The following is a 17,516-nucleotide window of genomic DNA, read 5'->3' as shown; positions in this document are numbered from 1 at the left end:
CAGGTGGGTGCACTCCGTATGTGCACCCCGTATTCGTCATGCCTTTCTCAGTCCCCAAACACATAGCGCATGCGACTCGAGACCAAAACAGGAAGTAACGGTGAGCGGTTACCATGTAAACGAACCCATACTGAGAAGATGGGAACCTTTCTAACATTTTCTATTCAAAATGCTCCCCGTACATTACTACAATAGTCTTCATTCTACATATACTATGAAGCAATAACAAAATAGTAACACACAGACACTAAGGAAACTAACTTTAATTAGATTGCTGGGTTGGAAGAATGAACGATTAGATTGCTCGTTACTGAAAGAAAGTAAACAGATTATGGTAACACATGACTGACAGCACTGCCAAAAAAGTCATGCTAACTTACGATTTTAAATACCGTATTTTTCAGACTATAAGTCGCATCTGAGTATAAGTCGCACCAGCCCAAAAATGCGCAATAAAGAGGAAAAACAAACATATAAGTCGCACCTGAGCATAAGTCACATTTTTGGGGGAAATTTACTTGACAAAATTCAACACATAGAACAGATATGTCATCTTGAAAGGCAATTTAAAATAAAAATACAATAGAGAATAACATGCTGAATAAGTGTACATTATGATAATGTAACATGATGCATGAACAACGAAATGCGAACGTGGCCGGTATGTTAACATAACATAGCTATTAAGAGTTATTCAGATAACTATAGCATAAAGAACATACTAACAAGTTTACCAAACCATCTGTGTGACTCCCAAACCCCAAAATAACACGTGGAATGATATAATAATGTGTTAATAATTTCACACATAAGTCGCTCCAGAGTATAAGTCGCACCCCTAGCCACACTATGAAAAAAACTGCGAATTATAGTCAAAAAAATACGGTAGGCATAACTAAAATTTTTAAGGCATCTTAAGTAAGTTGTTTAGTATTCCTAACTCATTTAATCAAGTTAATATTGTAAATTCCAAATTTTAGTTCTGACTAATTAAGTCCAGTTTACTTCAAATATTGAGTTTTAACTTAAACTTTTTATCCTTCAAAAGTGACTTGTTATATTGCATAATCCTAAGTCATTTTATCAATTTAGGACTGTAAACTTGAAATGAGTAGTTGTTGGCTTGTCGTTGAGTCCAACTACATACTGAAGTCCGGTTTACGAAAACCAATAACTTTATCTTAAAAATTATCAAAACTTTAATAACTCTAACCCTAACAAAACCCTAAACCGTAAACCCTAAACCTAACCCTAACCCTAACCTGACCTGACCTGAATGGTGCTAGGGGAAACTGACTCTTTGGGACGATTTTTTTTTTCTTTTTCTAAAATTGAAGTGTTAGTGTTAACAGACATCAGTTATTGTTTAAAACAGAAATTGCTGACTTCATGCTTAAATTTGAGAGAGCATTACTGCATAAATTATTACTCGAAACACAGATGGCTGACTTCCTGTGTGTTATCGGGGATGACATTTTGAGACATTTTTTGGGTGACCAAATTTTATGTTCTAAGTCCAACTGACGAGAGTATTATTGCATTAAATTGTACAAGATATCCAGATGTCTAGCTGCAACCAAAGCACTTGACCTCCTGTCACTCTCTATGCTTTTTTTGGAGGTCAACTCATGCTTGATATGCCAACCAAATTTCCTACCACTTAGTAAAGCAAACTTCAGGAGGTGAATTAACCTTAATTCTGTTCATAAACAAATTAATTTTAAATCATCAAAATGCCGAAACATAAAGTACTACTGACCACCTCTACACAGCTGGCCAAAAGTATTGGTACCCCTGCAATTCTGTCAGGTAATGCTCAATTTCTCCCAGAAAATGATTGCATTACGAATGCTTTGGTAGTAATATCTTCATTTATTTTGCTTACAATGAAAAAACACAAAAGAGAAGGGAAAAACATTAAATCATGATTATCATTTTACACAAAACTCCATAAATGGGCCAGACAAAAGTATTGGCACCCTTTGAAAAATCACGTGATGTTTCTCTAATTTGTGTAATTAACAGAACCTGTTACTTACCTTTGGCACATAACAGTTGGTGGCAATGACTAAATTACACGTGCAGCCAGTTAAAATGCATTAAAGTTGACTCAGCCGCTGTCCTGTGTCCTTGTGTGTACCACATTGAGCATGGAGAAAAGAAAGAAGACCAAAGAACTGTCTGAGGACTTCAAAGCCAGATTGTAAGAAAGCATGGGCAATCTCAAGGCGACATGTCCATCTCCAAAGACCTGAATGTTCCTGTGTCTACCGTGCGCAGAATCATCAATAAGTGTAAAGCCCATGGCACTGTGGCTAACCTCCCTAGATGTGGACGGAAAGAAAAATTGACCAGAGATTTCAACGAAACATTGTGCGATTGTGGTCGATAAAGAACCTCAACTAATATCCAAACAAGTTCAAGCTGTCCTACAGTCCGAGGGTACAACACTGTCAACCCATACTATCCGTCGCCGTCTGAATTAAAAGAACTCTATGGTCGGATACCCAGGAAGACCCCATTTCTGACCCAGAGACATATAAAAGCCAGGCTGGAGTTTGCCAGAACTTACCTGAGAAAGCCCAAAACCTTTTGCAAGAATATCCTCTGGTCAGATGAGACATAAGTAGAGGTTTTTGGGAAAAGGCATCAACATAGAGTTTACAAGAAAAAAAACCCGATGCTTTCAAAGAAAAGAACACGGTCCCCACAGTCAAACATGGCGGAGGTTCCCTGATGTTTTGGGGTTGCTTTGCTACCTCTGGCACTGGACTGCTTGACCGTGTGCATGGCATTATGAAGACTGAAGACTACCAACAAATTTTGCAGCATAATGTAGGGCCCAGTGTGAGAAAGCTGGGTCTCCTCTGGGTCATGGATCTTCTAGCAGGACAATGACCTAATTAAAAAAAGCACTAGAAAATGGTTTAAGAGAAAGCACTGGAGATTTCTAAAGTGGCCAGCAATGAGTCCAGACCTGAATCGCATAGAACACCTGTGGGGAGATCTGAAAATGGCAGTTTGGAGAAGGCACCTTTCTAATCTCAGAGACCTGGAGCAGTTGGCCAAAGAAGAATGGTCTAAAATTCCAGATGAGCATTGTAAGAAACTCACTGATGGATACCGGAAGCGGTTGTACGCAGGTATTTTTTTCAAAAGGTTGTGCTACCAAGTATTAGGCTGAGGGTAACAATACTTTTGTCCGGCCCATTTCTGGAGTTTTGTGTAAAATGATAATGATTTTTTTTTCATTCTATTTTGTGGTTTTTCATTGGAAGCAAAACATGAAAATATTTCTAACAAAGCATTTGCATTTGCAATCACTTTCTGGGAGAAATTGAGCATTATCTGACAGAATTCCAGTGGTGACAATACTTTTGGCCAGCAGTGTATATGCTTGAAATTTGGTTTCGAGGTTCTCAATGCCAGCTTTTGAATAACCATCGGAAACGTCCATTTGGAAACACAAAGGCAGCAGGGAAGGATTTCTCTCTTGAGAGCGCTTCGTCAAATCCCAGCCAATGTTTAGCAATGACTAGCGCGTGGCTGCAGATGTTGTTGACTCGACACTCCTCACGTCGTGCATGCCAAAGGAGTTCAAACTGTGCCAACATGTTGATTATACATAATAGTGGTACTCCGCCATGAATAGAACATGCATAAATGTTGCATGCGCTGCTTCGGAACGACTCAATATATCATTCTGCCGGGTTAATGCAGAGAGAAAAGCTGCTCTCTTGTCGCTTCCTGTCCGACCACGAGGCCCAAAATTACACTTCCTGTGCCGCCATGATCATTTCTCCTGTATAAATGCACCATGATGACCCTGCACGTGGTAAACCCCTGCACCCACAGTGCCCACCGCTGTGCCCTGCGCCACCTTGACTTCCTCACTAATGATGCTGCTTGCTCATATAAGCATATATCACTTGTGTAAGCTCCGGGTCCATCATCACTTCACCCCCACCCTCGAGTGACCTGGTAGTCGATGCGGCCGTGATGGCAGATAGCGCCGCTCATTAGTGTGTAAAGCGCCTCCAGCCGCCTTAGCAGGGCCTCTCTCCGAGCTGTTGGATAAAATATGAATGGACCCCAGAGAGAGCTAGCGAACAACCCGTCATGAGCCATCCGTTATTCCCCCTAACCGGATTGATAAAGCGCGGCTGCCGGACGCTCCGGTGCCGCCGACTTCTCTTTGTCAACACAAATAAGGGAGAAAGGATCAGCCACCAGCTTCAGGAAAACATTTATACCATTTCAGCGTACCACAAATTGGTTGCACATACAGTGGGGCAAATAAGTATTTACCCTAATTTTCGGACTATAAGACGCTACTTTTTTCCCTCATTTTGAATCCTGTGGCTTATAGTCCAGTGCGGCTTATTCGTTGATTTATTTGGGTTAATAGGTAACACTTTATTTGACAGCGGCATCATAAGACTGTCATAAGGACATCATAATTATGACATGACACTATCATGGGCAGTACTTTTTTTTTTTTTTTTTTTTTTTTTTTAAACCTGTCCTGTTCAGCTGTTTGACACAGAGAATGGAAGTCTAAGTGCCCGGATTCTGAACAGTTTTAATGTTTCACATTGAGAGTCTGACATACTCCCATTGTGATCATTCAAAATACCTTTTTATTATGACAAAGCAGCGAACAGGAAGGGATTATGGGGGGACAGAAGAAAAGAAATACAAGAGAAGAAGGAAAAGAAACACATACACAAACAACAACTAGAAATACATTGAACATCTAAACTAGTTACTAATATGCTGGTGCTATCGTCAGCGAGATGTATTTCCGGTTTACACCATGTGGGGGCCTATTGGCCAGTGAAAGAGGAGAATGGGGGTGGGGGTGTCTGTAAGCTAAGTGATTGAAAGGGGTAGAGTGTACACAAATCAGTTCTGTGATCTAGAACCCAGTAATCGTGTGAATCTCTTATGAGTGTAAGCCCGTTGGCGACCAACCCTACGCCGCCGCATCGCCAATCCCGGCACCGGGACCCCCAACCAGAGCATGCCCTACCACATCCAGCAGCACGCAGGCCCCACCGGGTGCGCGACAGCCACGCAGACGGCCGGAGAAGCCGCGCGGGCGCCAACCCAGGGCCACGGCCCCCACCCAGCCAGCCCGGGGAGGGAGGGCTGGCGGGGGGGCGGGGGGCCATGCGCAGCCCATCCCTCCTCCTGCAGCCCAGCAAAGGAGCCATCGTCCCCCCCCCGGGACCCAGGGTGGTCCCCCGGGCCACCTGCGCACCCATCAACCGGCCTTCAGGGATGGCAGGAGGGGACGCATCACCAACCCCACGCCTACACCCACCCCCACCCGCCCACCCGGGCCACGAGCCACAGCCGCAGCCCCCCAACCGGCACGACACGCCACGGGACCCCCAGCGGCCCACCAAGCCCCAGGCAAGGGAGGGTCCCCCGCCGGTGCAGGCGACACCCCGCTGATACACCGGCGCCCAGCCAGCGACCCGTGACGGAGCGCAGGGCGGATGCCCAGCCAGAGAAGAGAGGGGAAGGCGGAGGCAGGAGAACGCCCAGGAACTGCCACGGGGCGATGCAAGATCGGAGACCCGACCCCCCCAACCTACTCCCGAGGCCGGCAGCCGAGGCAGAGGGGAGGCCACACCCCAGGAGCCACGCCATATAGAAAAAGTGTGGGCAGTACTGAATGCATATGACAGATGTCAATATAGATGGTGATGGTGATTTTTAGATGTCATGTGGCATATTATGTCACTAACTCCATTTATGTCCCGCTCAGATCTTTTACATCCATTCAAAAGTGAGATAATTTGCTGGATAACACTAACCGACATTTATTATAAGCATTCATTAATGCTTATGACAGTGTCATGTAATAGTTATGACTGTCTTATGACATTATTATGGCACCACTATCCAAGAAAATGTTACCAAATACCATAACTAGCAATTAATGAAACAACTGGAACAGTAACTGAAGAAATAATTAGCACAGAACATGATTGTTATTTACATCTGTAGCACTGCAATGCATGCTAGGAGGAATGTTGGATGACAACAGTGTTGACAGCAGGTGGCAGCAGAGTTTGACTGTCTCCACCAAGGGAGCAGTGATGGCCAAATGAAGCTTTTAGAAACAATAAGGTTTTGCAGCCAATTGGCTCAAAGCTTAATGGTGGTTCATTTGGTCTCATGACAGTCTTATGATACCATTGTCAGATGAAGTGTTACCAGTTAATATCTTTTGGTGTAAATATCCCATAATACAAAGTGGACAACTGCGGCTTATAGTCCAGTGCGTCTTATCTATGAATAAATGCAGTTTTCATGTCAAATTTGGTGGGTGGCGGCTTATAGTCAAGTGCGCCTTATAGTACAGAAATTATTGTAGTCAACCACCAATTGCGCAAGTTCTCCTACTTGAAAAGATTAGAGAGGCCTGTAATTGTCAACATGGGTAAACCTCAACAATGAGAGACAGAATGTGGAAAAAAACAGAAAATCACATTGTTTGATTTTTAAAGAATTTATTTCCAAATTAGAGTGGAAATTAAGTATTTGGTCACCTACAAACAAGCAAGATTTCTGGCTGTCAAAGAGGTCTAACTTCTTCTAACGAGGTCTAATGAGGTCTAACGAGGCTCCACTCGTTACCTGTATTAATGGCACCTGTTTTAACTCATTATCGGTATAAAAGTCACCTGTCCACAACCTCAGTCAGTCTCACTCCAAACTCCACTATGGCCAAGACCAAAGAGCTGTCGAAGGACACCAGAGACAAAATTGTAGACCTGCACCAGGCTGGGAAGACTGAATCTGCAATAGGTAAAATGCTTGGTGTAAAGAAATCAACTGTGGGAGCAATTATTAGAAAATGGAAGACATACAAGACCACTGATAATATCCCTCGATCTGGGGATCCATGCAAGATCTCAACCCGTGTCGTCAAAATGATAACAAGAACGGTGAGCAAAAATCCCAGAACCACACAGGGGGACCTAGTGAATGACCTACGGAGAGCTGGGACCACAGTAACAAAGGGTACTATTAGTCCAGGCCCGTCTGCGGTTCGCTATAGAGCATTTGGATGATCCAGAAAAGGACTGGGAGAATGTGTTATGGTCAGATGAAACTAAAATAGAACTTTTTGGTAGAAACACAGGTTCTCGTGTTTGGAGGAGAAAGAATACTGAATTGAACCCGAAGAACACCATACCCACTGTGAAGCATGGGGGTGGAAACATGCTTTGGGGCTGTTTTTTCTGCAAAGGGACCAGGACGACTGATCTGTGTAAAGGAAAGAATGAATGGGGCCATGTATCGAGAGATTTTGAGTGAAAATCTCCTTCCATCAGCAAGGGTCTTTCAGCATGACAATGATCCCAAACACACAGCCAGGGCAACAAAGGAGTGGCTTCATCAGAAGCATTTCAAGGTCCTGGAGTGGCCTAGCCAGTCTCCAGATCTCAACCCCATAGAAAATCTGTGGAGGGAGTTAAAAGTCTCTGTTGCCCAACGACAGCCCCAAAACATCACTGCTCTAGAGGAGATCTGCATGGAGGAATGGGCCAAAATTCCAGTGACAGTGTGTGACAAGCTTGTGAAGAGTTACAGAAAACGTTTGGCCTCCATTATTGCCAACAAAGGGTACATAACAAAGTACTGAGATGAACTTTTGGTATTGACCAAATAATTATTTTCCACCATGATTTGCAAATAAATTCTTTAAAAATCAAACAATGTGATTTTCTGTTTTTTTCCACATTCTGTCTCTCATGGTTGAGGTTTACTCATGTTCACAATTACAGGGCTCTCTAATATTTTCAAGTGGGAGAACTTGCACAATTAGTGGTTGACTAAATACTTATTTGCCGCATTGTACAGTATGTATTAAATACTCATACACATTTGAACCTTTTATAGAGCACACATTAATTGGTTGGATGCCATTGACCGTGCTAGACGTCCAATCCATTTTGGCTGCACCCTCAATGGTACAAGTTTGCACTGAAATGTCACAGTCATTGCACTACTAATGCCACAACAATGTCACATGCATGCCACTAATGGATATGTTCTCAGACATCTGTCTCAATCTGGGTGCTCCATAATCTGGGTACTGCATATGCATACCTGTCAAGTTGTACGGTTTCGGCGTAATTTGTACAATTGAGCACTGATTTTTAAATGTGTATGCCGTACATTAAAAATCTGCACGTTTTTCGTGCATTACGTTTTTTTTTCTCCGTTTGAATTTTTTCACCGTTTCGGCAACAAGACAATGTGCGTTACGATGCATTACTACGTTGGTTGAATGACGCTAGAAAAGTGAAGAAGAGTGTTTGTTGTGACGCTGTAGCAAACGCAATGCTAGGCTAGGTGGCTCCAATATTTCCTGACTGTAGCCGACAGCCTACAATCTACGCCTAGATATCACATGCTTATAGAACTACATGCGAAATGACAGACGGCGACGTTAATAAACAGCCGCCATTTTGAAGCAGTAGACTTCTCAGAAAGGCTCTGTTGTAGTGAACCTTCCTAGCGAACTTAATAACTTTTTATCTAAAATACTCCTAAATCGGCAAAATCTTGACTTGAATCTATCTTTAAATGATGAAACGGTTTTAAAACTTTAACGTGTCAAAAGTAGACAGAAGGGAACTAATGCAAAAACGTTAGCAGTTTTAACAACTTTAACAGGTTACTCACAACATTAAACGATTTCCAAACATAGCAAAGGTTACTATGTTTTTTTTTTTTTTTTAAGGTAACACCAGTTACTTTGCCAAGTAACTATTTACTCTTATATTCAGGTAACGGAGTTACTATCTCAATTACTTATTGGGAGAAGTAATTTGTAACTGTAATTAATTACTTTTTAAAAGTAATATTAACAACACTGGTCATAAAGATGAAGTGTGCAGAATGAAAAGTGACGAAAGCGAAAGATTTCATTCTGCCAATTTGCTGATCACTTCTCAGAATTAGCAAAAGAAATGCTCCCTGACTCAAAGTTTGCATCGTAAGTTCATTTTATCAATTGACCTTTTTAATTTATAATTGGACACATGAAGGAACTACCTTCAAGTCGAACTGAATTGCTAGCTGAAGTGCCATGAAGTGCAGTCATCAAGACATGATAGAAATTGCCAAAAGTGCTACATACAATTATAACAAAAGTCACTGTTAAATTTAGGTAATCATTATGTAGCTGAAGATATTGATTGTTCTTTGATTGCACCAGGTTATATGTTACAATATTACCAATAAATTCATATTATTTGTAAGACTGCCAACGGCCTCGGGTTGACAGGTATGTATATGCAATATTTGCACAGTTACATTATAGCATTCTTGCACTATTACATCAATATCTATGCAGAAACTGTCATATCAAGTCAACCATCTGCCTCCTAGTCTCAGTACTGTTAATTGTCATATACGCACTGTTATATTATCACTATATCACCATTTGCTGCTAGTCACTTATTTACTTTATTCTAGTACTGCAACAATTAATCGATTAACTCGAGTATTCAATTAGAAAAAAAAAAGAATCGAATTAAATTTTGCTGCTTTGAGAATTCGTTTAATTAAAGTGGCGTTTTAATGGTTTATTTTGAAAATGTTTGCATTTAATTTTATTGATTTGGGTGGATACACTGCCCTCTAATCTGTCTCATTTCACATGACTGAATATAACTGTTTCATGTAAAGACCAACATAAGCCAAGTTTTTGTTTGAGCCAATGTATTTTTTTCAATGCATTCGTAATTTAGTTTATTGGTATATTTAGACTTTTTTTTTTTTTTTTTTTGGAAATATGTGTCTGAACCATTTGTTAAGAGCATTCTAAAAAAAAAGTGTTAGCGTTTTATAGCATCTAAGCTAGCAGACTTTTGCTATGTAAGTTAGCAATTGTTCTTTTTTTGTACATAGATCCTTATTTTTTTCTTTAATACCGTTCGAGGCTCAGCTCAGGTATTTTAATTATTTATGTTCTGTATCCGATTACTCGATTATTCGAACTAACTAGTTAATCGATTAATCGACTACTAAAATAATGGATACCTGCAGTCCTACTTTATTCCCAATCTGTGTACACTGTAACCTGTGTTTTCGGATTAGCTTTATCGTACTATAGCTTCTGTTTTATGTGGTGCACATTATGGCGAAGTCTTAAAATCTGCTGTATTATTTCAAAACAGGCTTGTATGATGGAAGACTCTATTGTATATTTTTCATATCTGCGCGTTAGCTCTGTTGTAACATTTTCCGTTAAAATACATTTTGAGGAGAGTCACATAGGGACTGGGAAAAGTTCTACCCACTCCTTTTTCAGAGAGAACGATGACACCCACGTGCGAAAATACGGAAATGCAAAATCATTTGAATTCCAATATAAAGCAGTGCTCGAATAAGCAGCAGGCCCAAAATTTCATATCGGTGCGCCACCGCTGCCCTTTTCCTTGACATGCCGTTCCTTTCGCCGGCTCTCACCAGCTTTTATTTTCACATCAGCCTCCGCGGAATAATTCGCCGGTAATAACAGCTTTCCTCGAAAAAAGGGGATTGGCCGCTCATCCCCATTTGCCGCCACGTAGAAGCCGTAAATTAAGGCGAAAAAATATCAGGTAAATGGCGGCAAAGCTCGTAAATTAGGCGGCAGGAGGTCAACGCCGTCGTCCGCAATCTCCACAAGTTGACGGCGCTGATTCACGGAGCCTCGCGGACATATTTTCATACATCCTTCCAGAATTCATTGCTAATGCTAATGTCGTTGAGCGCTGTTCCGCACCAAAGACACTTGGAACGCCTCATTTGGCTAATTAGCAAAAGTCATCAGTGAAGTCCCGGATCTTCCGTCTTCACTAAACTCAAGAGACATTACCATAAAATATGGCTTTCATATGACTAACTCCGTGCCTTTAATTGATGAAAAAAATATGTCAAAACAATTTTGAATAGATTGTCATCAAGGGGAGTTCAAAATGTGATGAGGTTTCACATATGAAGATGAAGTTCATATTATGTTGTAACATTATGAGTTTTTAGATTTTATCGTTTAACTTGATAAGTTTCACATTTGCACGTGATGTATTTCACATTTAACTGTTTTCAGGGACAGTAGTCACTACAGTGGACATCTATTCAAAAGTTATCATTAGTTTACAGGCATGAAAATCTCTCATCTTTCGGCGAAATTCGCCGTTTTGAAGTCAAAAAAGGGTGTCCTACGTGAATTGTGTAGATCCGAGGAGAACAATTTTGAGGGGGGGGTTGTCGGCAGATATTTTTTACGTCGGACGCTTGGTATGCAAGCGGGGAAAGTGGCACAAAGCCAAAAAAGCGCACCAGAGTGGCCAAAACATTAACTTATTTCAACGAAACTAAGGAGGGCACACTGTTGTGTCCTGTCTCTTAAAAGCCAAGCTTGGTTACACGTTGGCCATGAATGAACACCTGAAGCGCCGTCACCCACCCAGTTGTAATTTTGGAAGACGACAGGAGGCAATTACAAGCTGGCAGATCGTAAGTTCATCTAACTAACTAACTAACGACATGTTTTATTGAAGTTGCTAAGCCGGTCGCGATATGCAATGAGTCCATTTATCGCACGGTAAATAAAAAGGAGGGCAGTAAGTGTCACATGCTGATGGCATATGAGACTCCAGTTCCTTTCACAGTTGTTTACTGGTCATCAACACGCCGTAGAATTATAGTTCAGACATACAAAATAAGGAAACACATCTATATTAAACACTGTAAACATGTGCATTGCTACATTGAGGCTAATGGGGAAAAAAGACAAACCTACTTTAGCCTGCTACAAAACAATGGCAGTCTTCTCTAAAACGCAAACTTGCGGTTAAAAGGTGACACTTAAAACATGAAAAATTACCGGTTACTGGTTTCCAGCATTTGCAAATGAAAAAAAAAAAAAAAAAATTGACAAAAAGAGCTTTTTTGGGGAGTGTAAAGCTTATGGTTAGCTTTTTAGCGAACGTTCTTCCGGTGAACATTTCAAAATAAAAGCACGTCATATAAATAACGATTTCTGGAGTTAATCCCACATACTTCAGCATTCAGATTGTACAATAAGCATAGCTTTAAAATGACACCCTTTATGAAAAATTTGATAGGCAATGATTATAATACTATTCTACATACTGTAGTAGTATAGTATAATATTATTATTATTATTATTATTTTTTTTAAGAATTGTTTCGAATGATGTTGGAAAGGCAAATTCAGTGTTCTGAATCTGTTTGCATTCCATTCTTTTGCACAAGTTAATGCTATGAGCATTTGACCTCATTGTTTATTTGTGATTTATTGTTGTTATTTACGTTTTTATTTGTACTTTAATAAAGAATTTAAGTGTTCCAAAATGTCTTTGTGAATTAATAAGCGTCATCAAAAAATTCATTGCTAAATTAGTTTAAAAAAAAAAAAAAAAAGATAGGGGGGATTATTAGATTAGTCGACTAATTGTAAAAATAGTCGGCTGACTAATCGGGAGAAAATGTGTCGTTTGAGACAGCTCTAGTTGTACAGTGTACCGGAACATACAGTATTTCCTCCGCACCCTTCTCACCTTTTTAACCCCAGACCCATATTATCTCATTCACTGCCAGCCCGGGTCACAGAGTACCGTATTGGCCCGAATATAAGACGGTGTTTTTTGCATTGAAATAAGACCGAACAAGTGGGGGTCGTCTTATATTCTGGTCTAGACATTATACCCATTCACGACGCTAGATGGCGCCAGATATCATTGAAGCGATGTTCTGTCATGACAGATCTCAGCTACTCTCAAGTTTAACCAGTTTGCATTATTTTATTGCAATGTTTTTCCTTATTCAGATTTGTTTCAAGACTACAGTTACAGTTAGACTTCACTTTGATGGTTAATGCAGTTGCAATTACTATCAGTAACACAATGCTCCGCCAGGGACTCAAATCATGCACTGCCAGACGTGTCCCCCTGCTGAAGAAAGTACACATCCAGGCCCGTCTGCGGTTCGCTAGAGAGCATTTGGATGATCCAGAAGAGGACTGGGAGAATGTGTTATGGTCAGATGAAACCAAAATAGAACTTTTTGGTCGAAACACAGATTCTCGTGTTTGGAGGAGAGAGAATACTGAATTGTATCCGAAGAACACCATACCCACTGTGAAGCATGGGGGTGGAAACATCATGCTTTGGGGCTGTTTTTCTGCAAAGGGACCAGGACGACTGATCTGTGTAAAGGAAAGAACGAATGGGGCCATGTATCGAGAGATTTTGAGTGAAAATCTCCTTCCATCAGCAAGGGCATTGAAGATGAGACGTGGCTGGGTCTTTCAGCATGACAATGATCCCAAACACACAGCCAGGGCAACAAAGGAGTGGCTTCGTAAGAAGCATTTCAAGGTCCTGGAGTGCCCTAGCCAGTCTCCAGATCTCAACCCCATAGAAAATCTGTGGAGGGAGTTGAAAGTCTGTGTTGCCCAACGACAGCCTCAAAACATCACTGCTCTAGAGGAGATCGGCATGGAGGAATGGTCCGAAATACCAGCAACAGTGTGTGAAAAGCTTGTGAAGAGTTACAGAAAGCGTTTGGCCTCCGTTATTGCCAACAAAGGGTACATAACAAAGTATTGAGATGAACTTTTGGTATTGACCAAATACTTATTTTCCACCATGATTTGCAAATAAATTCTTTAAAAATCAAACAATGTGATTTTCTGTTTTTTTTTTTCCACATTCTGTCTCTCATGGTTGAGGTTTACCCATGTTGACAATTACAGGCCTCTCTAATATTTTCAATTGGGAGCACAATTAGTGGTTGACTAGATACTTATTTGCCCCGCTGTATAAGGCGCATCGGATTACAGGGCGGACTTTCGGCTTTTGAAAAAACTGAAGGCTTTTAGGTGCTCTTTATAGAGCGTAAAACAGTACTCCGAAAAGTACGTTTTTCTGAAAAAACTTACTCAAGTAAACGTAATGGAGGAAATGTAACGTATTACTACTCACCTCTGTTGAAAACATCTATTGACGGAAATAGACGTCCAATCCATTTCAACTGGGTGAGTTTGGAAGCGATCATTTGATCTTACCGAGTTCATTTTTTATCTTGGTAAGTTTAATGTTTTAAGTTTTACTTTTTACCGTGACAAGTTTTGTTGTTTTAACATGATAGATGTCATGTTCAAATGTGCTGAGCTTGACTTAGTTGATCATTGAAACAAAACAAAAAAAATCCTTCCTGAAGAATCAGTGGCTATTTTGTATCTTTCCTTAGATCGTTACTCGACACACGTACCTTAATCTCAAGTAAACACACCATCGTGATCAGTTAAATGGTCATTAATCTGATACTGATGTATGTCCTGCAGCTGAAACACATACCCGCACACAGACACTCGGCTGGCAGAGTATTTTCTTTTTGTTTTATAAATAAAAGATGAAACCCGAGGCGCCTGAAAACTCACCGGCGGCGATGGAGGCCAGGCGGACGTAGTCGGAGCCCCTCTCCTCGGGCTCGTACGGGTAGTCCTCCACCAGGCTCAGGCCTGCAAACGGCAAGACCAAAAGTCATGTCGCCATAGCAACACGGCCGCACAACGACTGCTAAGTGCAAACGCAAATAGGAAAAATATGTTTGGGTAAAAACCATTGACTAAACATAGGGAATGAAAAAAAGACAAAAGTATTTCGTGAATTGAATTCAGCTCAGTCCAATTTACTCCAACGTAACTCACTAGCTGCCATTGACGGCATTAGACTTCCAATCCATTTGGACTAGGAGGGCAAGTGCTGCCAACCCCTCCCAGTCCAAATTCATTTAACGTCTACCGCAGTCAATGGCAGCCAATGAGTTGTTTTGTTTTTACAGTATATTAGACAATCAGTCATATAAAATAGAAATTTATGAACAAACAGGTTCATACTGTATTACAAACACTTAAAACATTTTTAAAAAATGTTGAATATTTGTCACTCAAAAAATGTATTTAAAAATCAATACACTGATAAAAAAAAAATTAAATAAATTGAAGGGCCAGTTTGTTAAACCTTTAGTAAAAATTCCTTTTAATTGCACGATATAAAACAACTTCACTGGCAACTGAAATGTTTAGTTTTTTTTTTCAAAATACAAAATTATAATTCAAATTATAAAGTAGATTTTTAGAAACACTTAAATAACATCTTCAAATATTTGTTATTTAATATGTACTGTATTTATAGTTAAAGTATTTCTCATTCAACAGTTTCTAAAATAAAATCATGATAATAAAACAATTTCATTGAACTGATAAAACTTCATACGAATTGTCAAAATTAATAAACATTAATTTTGAAAAAAAAAAAAAAAAGCACACATGTATTATCAATAAAAATAATTATTATAATTTTAGTTAAACTGTTTAGTTAATTGTTAATTTGATTTTAAAACAAATATTAATTGAATAAAAAAGTGCAAATTAATAAATCTTTAGAAAATTAAAATTCGTTTTAATGACCTCATACAAAACAACATCCATAAGGATTGGACGTCCACCGCTGTCTTTGGCACTGAAACATCATCATATACTGCTAGTCCTCCCAGTTCAAAGAATCAATGACCGATTCTTTCCTTCCATGTATTTATTTATTTTTAGCCATAAAACTCTTTTAAAACTTTTAAAAACCACAGATGAATCAATAATTGTTAATTTTCCACTGTCAGCAGAAGGAAGTTTCCTCAAAGAGTGGGTGGTGGAACGCTGTTGCCTTTTTTTTCCTCCAAACAAAATGGAAGTAAAAACTAAGATAAGGGATGAGGAGGTGAAGAAGGAGGTGAAAGAGGCGGGAGGGAGGCCATTATTCATTATGTTCCACCCACAGTCACACTGGTCGCATTCATCACAGCAGAGGAAATGACTCTCAACAGGATGTGTGAAATGCCCAAGATGACTTTGAACGCGTGACAAAATACAGGTTTTCACTTTCAATTCCACTCACTTGTAACACCTGCCTTTTCCTTCACCGCTACAATAATGGCATCTAGTTTTCTTTCCGCTCTGCTATTAACAATGACTGCCCATCTTTAATGTGCAAAAAATTGACTCATTCCCTGCTGCTGACAGTGATAGACGTCAAGCCATTTGGATCGAACGCCCGCTGAGAGCGCCTTCCAGTCCAAATGGCTTGGACGACTATCGCTGTCAATGGCAGCCAATGGGCTAATTTACGAAACAACATTAACACAGAACAGCAGGAAGGTGGTTGCTGTGTTTCCTAAGTTTGAGTGTTGTTGGTGATAAATTGTGAAAGTTACTGTGTGGTCAATGTAAAAAGAGTTCATTTTTAAAGTAACTGTAGTTTGTCTTTCATCATTAACTGCATCCAACGAGTTGATAACAATATAACATTAAGGCTGTGAGAACCATACATACTACATATACTGTAAATGGCTATACTACTATATCTAAAGGAAGAGTCGGGAGACAGTAGCAGGCAGCCTTCTTCTGTCGGGAGACTTTGCTGGAGGGTTATAATATAGCGACTGTAAGGGGTCCGTGTACCTTTTGGCCAGAGGTTGGTAGAGTAACTAAAAAGTTTACTCAAGTAAGAGTTGCGTTACTTCAAAATAATATTATTCAAGTAAAAGTAGTCATCCCAAAAAAATATAATCAAGTAAAAGTAGTCATCCCAAAAATGTAATCAAGTACAAGTAAAAAAGTATCCAATGAAAAGAATACTAAAGTAATGAGTGATATTGTGAATAACTGCTTATTTTTGTTAGATTTTTGTTTTCCAAACAATGGTACTTTTTTCTCTCAGCACAAACGTATCTATATGAACTGTTGTTACAATGATACTGTACAATAACCCGTTACATAACCACATTAAGCCAAAGAAATACTGACAAAAAAAAAACTGAATTCCAGCAAGAGAAAAAAAAAAAAAAAAAGACAGAAATGAAGCATTATTCATCCAAAGAGCATGAGTGCCCTCTAGTGGAGAAAATAGTTCCTAGTTTGAATAATTCGTTCATAGTTAGTATTATGAAATTAAAATGATCATATTTCCGGCTTTCCGTGGTCAATCGGTGCCAAATAAAACTGGGAGAGAGGTTTAAACCCGCACTTTTGAGTCATGTTGAGGGCAGCACTCTATGTCAAATACTTCATTTTTTAACGGTTCTTTAAAGTGCCTGTGACACGAAAAAGCATGTTTATTTCATAATACACGCGGTATTTTATGCTCCTGAATGAAATTGACCGCTTGGATTTGTGTGGAAGCGATCGCTATATTTATTTAGTTTTTTTGAATCCCGCGCCATGAAAATGAGTGACTTCCGGCAACAGTCTCGAGTTGAGAAAGAGGGCGCTGTGATGTTTACGGAGGAAGAAGTCCTCTTCACTATACAGCCGTACTGTTGTATGAGAAGGACTAAGGATTCAGCTAATTTTGCGGATTAATACGTTTATTTTTCGCATCACGCCAGCCAAACGGCTGCAGGAAATCTTGCTGTATGAGG

At 39.9% G+C, this 17,516-nt stretch overlaps 1 protein-coding gene across 1 annotated transcript in view; it reads right to left on the bottom strand.

Moving 5' to 3' along the window:
* The window catches only part of LOC130931091 (GDNF family receptor alpha-4-like), a 243,164-nt gene that overhangs the window by 38,801 nt on the left and 186,847 nt on the right, over positions 1 to 17,516 (bottom strand). The window contains exon 3 of the mRNA XM_057859583.1: positions 14,482 to 14,562. Coding sequence (XP_057715566.1) covers positions 14,482 to 14,562 — 81 coding nt within the window. The remainder of the gene's footprint in view (positions 1 to 14,481; positions 14,563 to 17,516) is intronic.

This window comes from Corythoichthys intestinalis, chromosome 15 (genome assembly GCF_030265065.1).
Source record: "Corythoichthys intestinalis isolate RoL2023-P3 chromosome 15, ASM3026506v1, whole genome shotgun sequence".
NCBI classification, from domain to species: Eukaryota; Metazoa; Chordata; class Actinopteri; order Syngnathiformes; family Syngnathidae; genus Corythoichthys; species Corythoichthys intestinalis.
The sequence above is the reverse complement of the archived record's forward strand: the minus strand, read 5'-3'. Positions and strand labels throughout refer to the sequence as shown.